Source organism: Dama dama, chromosome 31, assembly GCF_033118175.1.
Source record: "Dama dama isolate Ldn47 chromosome 31, ASM3311817v1, whole genome shotgun sequence".
NCBI classification, from domain to species: Eukaryota; Metazoa; Chordata; class Mammalia; order Artiodactyla; family Cervidae; genus Dama; species Dama dama.
In genome coordinates, this window is record NC_083711.1 from 24,877,724 (window position 1) to 24,888,988 (window position 11,265).

Below are 11,265 nucleotides of genomic sequence, written 5' to 3' on the forward strand. Positions count from 1 at the left end.
TACTTGGCGAAAACAACAGCGGCAACAATACTCAGGTGAAGTGTCTTAGAGAGATCACAGAAAACTAAAAAAGCAGAGAGATTATAGCAAAACACGCAAATAAACTGATCTTACGAAAAACCGTGAAGTTAATAAAGAAAAAGTTACCAAAAAAAAAAAAAATTCCTGTTGTAAGTATATTTAACTTGACAGCCTCAATCTTGGCATGATTTCCTTTCTAATATCCCAAAATGAATTCAAATTTCCCTAGCAACCATCACCAGGGACCACCCTATCCTTACTTTTGATATTTCCACAAATGCATTTATTTTCCTCATACGCAAGCTAAAAATATTATTTTTCCTCTATATTTGGTTTTTTACCTTATACCTAAAATACAAATGCATGTAACTATCAAATAAAGACAGTTTATATAATTCTCTGATGATTTTAAGAAACTAAATAAGAAGTGAGACTTTTATTTAACTTGTTGCCAACAGGAGTATTATGTGATATAACTATTTTAGATACAATCTCATGACAGCAATTCCAAAGGCACTTCCCACTGAGGAAGCTGTTCTGATGGCACACCACACCCACGCTATTTCAGTCAGCAGCATGTTCTGAAACTAAATTTAGTGGAAGGTGACTGGAATTAAAGCTCCAGGTTCTAGACCTGTGGTAACCAGTGTGGTAGCTACACCTGGCTACTGAGCATATGAAATGTGGCTACTGCAAACTGAGATGTGCTTGCAGGTAAAATACAGACCAGATTTTGAAGACTTAGTATGAAAAAAAAAAAATGTTATTTATGTTCAGTCTGACCACATATGGAATTAATATTTTATATATACTGGGTTAAACAAAATTATATTTAAATTAATTTCAACCTTTTCCTTTTCACTTTTAAATGTGACTACCAGAATATTTTAAATGACATATGTGACTTGCATTATGTTCCTACTAGGACGGCACTGTCTGGACCAATGCCATAATTTATTGGACTTAGGCCTTGGCTTTATGACTTGATTCCTGTTAAAAAACCTCCTACTCATAGGCTGTCAGGAGACTGGATTCAAATGAGATGCGTGTGAAATTGTCTTTAAAAACACAGTAAGATACTCTTCTAGCCCGGAGTCACCAGTTCCTTCTATAAGTCTCAGATTTCACGTTGTACAACCAAGTAGGTCAAAGAGTCTTCTCAATTCTTACTGCAGAACTATCCAGGGCACAAAACACTTGAAAGTTTTTGTCTGGTTCATTAAAGAAAACCCCCCTGGGAATCGCCTGGTATTCAAGAGTTCAAAGCACTCTTCACTGGGGAGTCTGAGAGACTGAGGAGGGTCAACTCGAGTCACTCTAACAATTCAACAAAGATGGGGTGCAGCACATTTGATTTCACTGCATCTGCATATTCCTTGAGATTCCTTGAGAGCATTTTTATCGGTGTTTCTTCCTTCGGAGAAACCTATAAAACTCACATAGAACATAGTGACACTATGGGGAAGTGAAAAGGGAACTGTGATGAGTTCTGTTGCTTCTTCTTGAAATCTAAACACAGTTTTATTGATATTTTTTGGAAATAAATGAAACAAAGTTATTCCCACCCCAATCTGTAAAGTACCTTTGAAAGAATGGAAGTGATTTAATAGTCTCTAAAGAAAAGTGCATTGTCTCAGTATGTAAACACGGGTTAATGTGACTATTAATCCTTTTTCTCACCAACTATCAAAGGACAAACTGAACTATGTCCCCCATCTCAAACTCACCCTAAAAACAGGCTGTTACTGTCCCTTATCCTACCTTCCCTTGTAGGATGACAAGCAGGCAATCATCTTTTCTTCTACCGGAATCCTGCCAATTAAAATGAACTGCAAATACTGCCAAGTTAAGCAAAGACCTTTAAGGCTTAAACTTCAACTGGCTAACTCATTATTAGAAACCAGAAAGGGTGAGTCCATGAGGGGAGGGAAAGCCTACAACCAGTGGAAAAGGACGAGAGAGATAAAATGTCCCTTTAAGTCACCATCTTGCCACTCAATGCAGAAACATTTTCAACTTCCCGCCCATTTTCCTTCGGGTGGAGACAGTAATGGAGTCAAACAAACTGAACAAATTACAAAGAACACCGATAACAGGCTCCCAATAGATCACCAAGCCAGGAACGACCAGCGTCCTTCACAGATCACTGTGCCAAGGTGAGTGCTCCCCCCCACCCCCCCAACTCTCTGCCCTTTGCCATTGCAGCCCCCCTGAAGAAATTAGGTAGAAGATAACGGAGCCAGAGCTAGAGAAGGTAACTGCTCTTTACTTCCACTTAATATCACACTCTTAACAATCTAATTTCAAGACCAATCTAACAATTATTCTACAACATTAGATTTATTTTCTCTAGAGGTGCAAGGTACTTCCATGGTGGCCCAGTGGGTAGGACTCCATGCTCCCAGTGCAGGGGGCCTGGCTTTGATCCCTGGCTGGGGAACTAGATCAGTGTGCATGCCATAGTGAAGAGCTCTGGAGACACAAATTAAGACCTGGCAAAGCCAAAATAAATAAATAATAGAATATTTTAATAAATCGTTTAAAAAGCAAAGTAGATGAACGACAGTAGGATCAAGCCATAAGCTCATTTTAGTTAACTTCTAATTATTTTTCAGGCTACCTAAATAATTAACTACTTTGTGCTGTGTGCTTAGTCGCTCAGTCGTGTCTGACCCTTTGTGACCCCATGGACTTTAGCCCGCCGGGCTCCTCTGTCCATGGGGATTCTCCAGGCCAGAATACTGGAGTGGGATGCCCTGCCCTCCTCCAGGAGATCCTCCCAACCCAGGGACTGAACCCCGGTCTCCAGCATTGCAGGCAGATTCTTTACCAGCTGAGCCACCAGGGAAGCCTGTTAATTACTGTAATAATTATCAAATTAAATACTGCTTGCTGGCAAACTTGCTGGCCACCAAATGAAGCAGGGTGAAGGGACAGTTAGGGAGTTCAGGAAGGTCTGTGCACACTGCTATATTCAAAATGGGTAGCCAGTAAGGACCCACTGTACAGCAGACGGAACTCTCCTCAATGCTCCGTGCCAGCCTGGATGGGGGTTTGGGGGAGAAAGGATATATGTACATGGACGGCTGAGCCCCTTCGCTGCTCACCTGAAACTACCGCAAAGTTGTTAACTGGCTACACCCCCATACAATATAAAAAGTTTGGAAAAAACAACAACAACAAAAAAGTTTGGAAAAAACAAAAGCTCCTAGTCTCAACTCTTGCCTTTGCTTACTTACTTACACTTGAGTATGACAGAGGAGAGGAGAACTGAAGGTAGGAGGAGAAGAGGCTTCAAGCAGAGGATTACGACGAGACTGAAGGAGTAATACAAATTCACCCCAACGAGGCACCCGAGGCAGAGCTGGCACACACAGCAAGCCTGGGCGGCCACGGGCCCAGCCCTGCTCACCTCTTCAAATGACAGACCTAGTCTTGATCTTCACATGCTCTTGCCCCTGCTGCACGTCTCTTCTGAAGCCAACAAGCAGAAATTCCTGCCTAGTCCATCGTTCCCCGTTTAGTTACTCAATGAGAAACCACTTACAAAGCTATTTCAACCATCTTAAGAGATGGCAGTACTCTGAACTCTGAGTGGTGGCTGCAAGGACACAAGTGACCTAGACACATGGGTGTAAGTTGGGGAGAGAAGGGGGAAAGTCAAGTGAGGCGCCCAGATTTCTGCCTGGGCATTCTGGCGGCTGAAAATGCCATTTGATGGGCGAGAGAACAGTGGTGTGGGGGCAGGGTCAGCTGACTGGTGGTGTCCGTGCCAAGTGTGAGCAGCGCTGTCGAGTGAGTGGTTTTTTGACGTGATGGGCAAAGCTTTGGGTGAGTGAGACCAGAAACAAACTGGAGGCCGCAGGGACAGAAATGGTAACTGAGGCCAGAAACTGACACGTAAGCAGAGGGAGGAAAGTGGATCCACTGAGGACAATGAGGGATGACTCAAGGAGCAAAGAGCTTAGTCCATAGAGCCGTTCTCGCTTTAAGAGGGTGACAGTGTGACATGTCCACTGTGCGATGCAGCCACACGGCCACTGCAGTTTCACAGGAGGAGGGGGGTGAAAATGAGATTGTATGGGAATGAACATGAAAGAAGTCTCTGGAGCCAGCAAATGCAGCAAACTCCTTCAAGAGATCTGGTGGAGAAAAGAGAGACGGGTGGGGGGGGCGCGGTGCTTAGAGAGGGATATAATGGATATAAGGGTTGAGGGCATGTCAGGAAGGATATTCAAGCTTCCTTAAAGTTGATGGGAATCCCTACATAAGAGACAAATGAGATGGGAAGCGAAAGGTTCAGAGTCCTGAAATGAGTGTAAAGAGAAATACACCGTTTCAAGGAAGAATATCATGTGAACAAGGTTCCAAGTAGGGATGGTTGGAAGTGAGAGCTCTAGACAAACAAAAAACACCTGTTGTATGGAACAAGGAACCATATTCAGTACCTTGTAATAACCTAGAATGAAAAAGAACATGAAAAAGTTTATGTGTATATACATAAATATATATACACATGCACACACAGTGAATCACTTTTCTGTACATCTGAAATACTGTAGATCATCTAAACTTCATTAAACACACACATCCAAGTTAGAGCTCGTATCTGCTGGTTTCTTCATTCTCCCATGGAGTCTGCTACTGTCCCCTGAAATTAAGGCCACATTTGCAACATGCACTGTTTGTTTGTTGTTATTTTTACTTTCTTGTGTTTGTCTTTTGGTGGCATGTGGGATCTTAAAAGGGATTCCCAGGTGGTTCAGTGGTAAAAGAATCTGTCTGCCAATGCCTGCAATGCCACTTTGATCCCTGGGTTGGGAAGATCCCCGGGAGGAGGAAATGGCAACCCACTCCAGTATTTTTGCCTGGAGAATACCCATGGACAGAGAAGCCTGGCGGGCTACAGTCCATGAGGTCACAAAGAGTCGGACATGACTGAGCGCACACACACACACACGCACAGGGGATGTTAGCTCCCCAACCAGGGATCAAACCCTTGCTACTCGGCAATAGAAGCATGGGGTCTTAACCACTGGACTGCCAGCGAAGACCCAGCAACACGCACTATCAAACCAACTACAAGTGCAAAGTACATCTCTATGTACATTCTCTACTTACCTGATGTCCCCTCCTCAACGTACTAAAATCTAGCTTTACTATCAGCATAGGAACTGTCCTCTCTCTGGAATCAATAACTTCCCAAATGTTCTCAACAATTTCCTAACATAAGACCCACTGGTCTCGTTTCTTCATCAATTTCTGGGACCCCCTCATCCTCTAGCTCTCCGGCATTCCCATCACCCCTTCCCATCCCCAGCTCCTCACTTCCCGCCATCTAGTAAGATGTTGATGTTCTCCAGCTTCACGTTTCACCTTCTCTTCGAGTCCTATCTGCTTTTCCTGGTTAGCCTGACACAGATGCCAAACTATCAGCAGTGGTTCTCTATTTTGTACCACCCGTCTCTGCCTCTCTCGTGAGATCCAGTCCTTTGTTGGAATCTTCCCACTGGATTTCTTTCACCTCCATTCCTCTCAGGCATCCACCGCAAATACGACTGGCCCAAAGCTCGGTCATCTAAGATCTTCTTTTTTCTTGATTCCCTGTAGACTAGTGACATCACCACTCACTCAAGCCAAAAGCCTTACTCCTTCCCTCCAGCTTTTTCTTGCCCACTCATTCAATCAACCAGATACTGGGCTACACTGCACCTCCCTCAGAACAACTTTTCAGATGAAAGAGGGGGCCCAGCACCACTCCTGCTGTATTTCCAGGGACTGCACATGTCCAGGTCATCCCAGATGGATTCCTGCCTTGGAGCTGTGGTTCTCCCTGCCTCCAGATGGATCGTGGAGCTCTACACCCTTCAAGAGAATCATTCTCAGTGTACAGCCTCTCTTCTTTAACACCTGCATGAGCTTCTTAGTGCCACTCCTGGGTGGCAGGGGGCAAGACAACACTTTATTTGACAGACAGCGATCCTCCCCTAAGCTCTCCACACAGTCTCCAGGCCTTTGCCCAAAGTGCAGTCAGCAGTGGCATCACGTGGAACCTGTTAACATGCAAAACCTCAAACTCCACCCCACACGTCCCTCTGACTCAGCTGAACATCAAAAGAAGGGCTAGTTAGATGCCTCGTATGCCCTGGACATCTCAGCTCCCAAGGCAAGTTAGGTTTCCTTCCAGATTTCTATCTGCTGGGAATGCTCCATCAAACCTTGCGCATCTTGCAAAATCCCATACAATTGTCAGGGCATCCGGCACAACCACAGTATGCAACAGGCCATAAATATTTTAATGACTGGACCATTTAATCAGTTAATTAATGCTAAGTTCAGCTGAGGACCTGCAGAGTCTCAGGTACTCAAGCACATGCAAAGTGGAAGGCTGAATGTTGAAGGCAGCTGGAAACAGTGGCCCAGAAATCAAAAGGGAGGTGAGCCAGCAACATTTTGATGTCCCTAGTGACTATTTTGAGAATGCAGTGGTGGATAGATGAAGTCATCCAGGTTTCAGATGGAGACGATGGTTACGGGCCAAATCATGGGGGAGGCTGACATTTAAGGGACGTAGTGAAGAAGGCAGAGAAGGGCAGGGGACACAGTGGAAAGGAACCAAAACAGGTGTCATGGAGCTCCAAAGAAATGGATGGATTTGGCACTTGATTATTGATACCTTTGACAATTGAGTAGGGGGGTGAGACCAGGAGAGAATAAGAGATGTAACTGACGACAGCTGTACCATATCCTTAAGCCTAGTGGCAAAGAGGCTGAAAGCGTCTGGTCGTTCAGCATTTGCTGAATACCTGCTATCTGCTAGGCACCACAAGCTAACACTGGGACTGTAACCGTGAACAGCAACACAGATGAGGCCCACGACCCAGCGCAGTGAGATATATTGGGTACTTTTATGGAAACCCCACAACAGATAGGGTAAGGAGCCAATGCTGGGTGGCTTGCCTTGGAGGAAAAGCAACTTTTGCCCTGGTATAATGGGGACTTTCGGTGGTGGCATAAATACAGGAATGTACTTAAGAGACAGGCATATGGAGGGGATAAAGTGCACATCTACTAATCTTTATTTTTTTTTTTTAAGTAAAGGAAAATATTCCTGGTAAACCAAAGCAGTAAGTATTCCTGACACATAAACCAACTGAGTGAGGCTCACAGAGAACAGGGTCTTGCTGTCACCGAATGCCTAACAAGTAGTCTGGAGACCAGAATCATTGGCCAGGACTTTACTCTCACTCAGACTGATACTGTGAAAAGCAGCAGCGCCTCAAATTTTTCACACTGCCATCCCTAGGTGACAACAGTGCCGCTGGGTCATGCGCCATATAATCTTACACCACCAGTCCAAGCCCTGGATCCTCATGTTCTTAGAGCATCTGAAAATATTCAACTGAGATTATGAAATTATTAATAAAAGGCTACTAATAAAAGGCTTCAGTACCTGGCATGTGGTCAAACCAAGAGCAAGTTCTTAATAAGTGACAGATAACCAGTGACATTAATTTAGGGTGTCGATCAGAGGTAATCAAAGAGGAAAGTGATAGCACAGTGATAAAAGCAGGGATTCAGGAGGAAATTTACGATCTGGGCAAGTAAAGTTATACAACCACATCATGCCTCAGTTTCTCCATCTGTGCAGCTGGGATCATTACAATACACATCCTCCAGGGCTGCAAGGTACATTGGATAAGTCTATGTAAAGCCTTGCAACAGTGCCTGGCATTTAATAACTGCAAAATCAAGCCTTACTTTTACTGTTACTGCTACTCCTCTATTACTACGGCAACTAACTACTAGTGGAATGGCTTGCTACTCGGAAGGCAATGAAAAGTGTCCCACCAGCAACCAGAGTACACCACAAAACTCTGCAACCCACATAGAGACAACTCCAGAGGAAGAACTACTCATGGCTCGTTTTTAATGTCAGCCTCCACCTTATGTTGCCAACTGTCAAACAGATTCCAACTGTGTTACCACTCAAACTGAGTTCATGGCAATCAATTTCTCAAGTGTCATGAAGTATCTGAAGAAATACGCAAAGCCATAAATCAATTACAGCTTTCGAGTTCTTGCTTAAGCAGGAAAACTGAAGTAAAACTAGTTTAGTTGAAGACAATAGTCCTTTAAAGAGATGTACACTGTACGGTGTGCAGTTTACAAGCAGCAGGACTCTATACCTATCAAAATATCCTGGGTTTAGATTGTGCCTACCAAAGTGAGGCATCCAGAAGAAATGAAATTATCCTCATATGGGGGTTGGGGGGAGGGGATGGAGAATCCTCTATAAAGTTTATATTCCTCCACTTCTCTGCTTTAGATGTAGCCTAAAACATTTTTTCTCCTTTTTTTCCACAGAGATCACAATGTTCTCAACTTCTTCGGTTTAGTCCTAGACCAAAACAAGGTGAAAAACCTATCACCTAAAATGGTTACTGATCTTTCATCTTTTCCGGAAGCTTTACTTTGGATATTTCAGCCATGTCGAAATGACAAGCATTAAAAATGTGGAGGTAATGCTATATAGCTCAGATCGAAAATTAGACTTGTTAATAGAATGTTGATCCCATGAGTAATGCTCACAGCTGTGGCACCCAACAATGGAATTAACGTTTCAACAGGAAGCAGAGAGCCATCCCAATACAGCGGGCCACTCCATCCAGCTTCAGAGCGCTTTAAAATTATCCTTCCGGGGCTACACAGTGTCTGTCCTAGGGTCCCACCGTTGGATGTTTTGTTGTGGGTGGTTTACTGAAATCTTTTGGTTCTACAATGAGACAAGCGCTTACTTTGACATAACAAGATCAGTAGGCTAACGCACGGACATGGAAACAAATCCGTTTTTTAAAAACTATCAAATGACCACGTCTTTTGTCCACATTATTTTAAAAGCCCCTTCCTCCTCCCTTGACAAAGACTCAGTCGAACACTTGGCGGATCCTTTCGGAACTACCCCGTACAAGTCATCCTATCTTATCGTCAACATGAATCAAAACATTATAAACTCAAGGTTACTAATTTCTCCTTTGCACTCGGCCCGGCGACTGCCGAAATCAATACTGCATTTTTTTTCCGGAACCTACTTCCGATTTTCCACGGTTTACTTCGCCGAGTTACCGTCTAGTACAGCTCGAGCTCGCCTTTTCCCAGAGACTGAGAATGCTCAGCCTACAGATCGCTCTGCGCCTCTTTCCTAGAGGTAGCCTGGACGATCAGAGGCGCTGAGCAGCTCACTGTACATTTAATCATGGCGTTTGTAATTCGGTCTCCTGGCTGGGGCAGCTCGGCACCTGAAAACCGGCTGATGCCCAAGGCTTTTGAAATCGAGTAACCCTGGACAGACACGGCCCAGCAGCCAACAAGGGAAAGGGCGAGAGCAAATAAAGCAAAGCCTGCACCGGCAGCAAAGAATAGTCCGGGAGAAGCGCCAGGCGCACCCAGTACGCCGCGCCCACTCGCCCGCGTCCCGGGCGCCCCTCCACCGCCGCCGCCCCCTCTGCCCGGGGCTCGGTCCTCCCCCCACTCCACTGCCCGCTCCCCCCCACCGGGCACCCCACGTCCCCGCCTGGCTCCCCTCCCAGCGACCCCACCTACGCGGCTCGCGCGTCGGGTCCTGCAGAACCACCCCGGCGCAATTCGGCGCGCGCCGCCACCGCCGGCCGCGGCGCCCCAAATCGCCCCCTCCCCCACGCCTCATTGTTCCCGGGTGGCCGCAGGCAGCGAGCGCCCGAGGGCTGCCCAGGCGAGGGGGACCCGAGGGACCGAACCGCGCCCCCCCGCCCCGACTCACCCGCCACTGCGCACAGGAGCGCGAAGCGCAGCAGAAGCGCCATGGTGGCGGCCCGGCCGTGGGAGACGACGGCAGGTAGGCGGCTCTCACCCCGGGGTCTCAGTCTCCCAGCTCCTCGCGCGCTCCCGACTGGCTGGCGGCGGCCGCACCTCGCTGCCCGGTCCCACCCCGCCCTCGCTCGGCAGGTGAAACACGTCACTTCCGGTAGTAGCGAAGCCCCGGCGGCCCGCGCCATCCCCGTCGGGTGCGTGGGGTTGCTATGGCAACCCGGAGCCCCGGGAGCCCTCCCGGGAAAGCGCTCCTGTCCCCCGGAGCCCGGGCGCTGAGGTGCTCCAGTAGCCACTCGCCCCAAGCCGGAGCCTGGATCCCCGCCTCCATGCCTTCATTTAAATCGGGTTGGTGCACGTGGGTCGGACCAGCTCTTCTTCTCCCCAGACGACTGAAACTGCTGTCGCACCCTTGCTTAATTAAAGGCAAGGCACGAGACAACCCTCGCCCACCTGACCCCCGACACAGAAGGGCTGCTAAAGCAGTCGGCCCAGCCTGCACTTACCCCACCCTCCGGGGGGAACGGTAGGAGCCTCCAGCCACGCCTCCTACCTCTGGAGATTTGCTGCTGGCGCCGGCTCTCCCACCTAAGGATCCCGGTGTGGGCATGTGTGCTTAATTAACAGGGAGGCCTGGCGTGCTGCGGTTCATCGGGTCGCAAAGAGTCGGACACGACTGAGCGACTGAACTGAACTGAACTGACTCTTTGCGACCCTGTGGACTGTAGCCCGCCAGGCTCCTCTGTCCATGGGATTCTCCAGGCAAGAATTCTGGAATGGGTTACCATGCCCTCCCCCAAGGGATCTTCCCAACCCAGGGATCGAACCCGCTTCTCATGTTTCCTGCGTTGGCAGGCGGGTTCTTTACCACTAGTGAAGTGAAGTCTCTCAGCTGTGTCCAACTCTTTGCGACCCTATGGACTGTAGCCCACCAGGCTCCTCCGTCCATGGGATTTTCCAGGCAAGAATACTGGAGTGGGTTGCCATTTCCTTCTCCAGGGGATCTTCCTGACACAGGGACCGAACCCTTGTCTCCCGCAGACTCTTTACAGTCTGAGCCACCAGGGAAGCTTTACCACTAGCGCCACCTCAATGGAGGAAGCCACCTGGGCATTCCCCGGGCATTTGCTCCCATAAGGTAGGGTCCTTTGGCTGTTGTACTAGAAGGCTAGAGGCTTTTCTGCGTCTTCAATAATGACGGAACTAATTTGGGAAATTCCCAGATTGGGTTTCCTCCCTTCTATTTAAAGGTTATTCCAGCCCTGAGATTGGCCAACAACCAGTGAGTCTGAAAAGTGGGGATAAGTTGGGACGGCTAAAGGCTTGGGGGTGGGGAAGAGGGCGGTGATTGGGAGACCTGGGAATGAGATCTTGAATCTCCAGACTCTCCCTGTCAGC

General features: G+C 47.4%; 1 protein-coding gene across 5 annotated transcripts in view; it reads right to left on the reverse strand.

Moving 5' to 3' along the window:
• Positions 1–10,070, reverse strand: part of CXADR (CXADR Ig-like cell adhesion molecule) — a 69,917-nt gene extending 59,847 nt beyond the window's left edge. For all 5 annotated transcript variants that reach the window (XM_061134161.1, XM_061134159.1, XM_061134158.1 and 2 more), the window contains exon 1: positions 9,821–10,070. In XM_061134161.1, the coding sequence (XP_060990144.1) occupies positions 9,821–10,055 (235 nt within the window). In that variant the 5' untranslated portion in view covers positions 10,056–10,070. The remainder of the gene's footprint in view (positions 1–9,820) is intronic.
• Between the last annotated feature and the right edge of the window lie 1,195 nt (positions 10,071–11,265).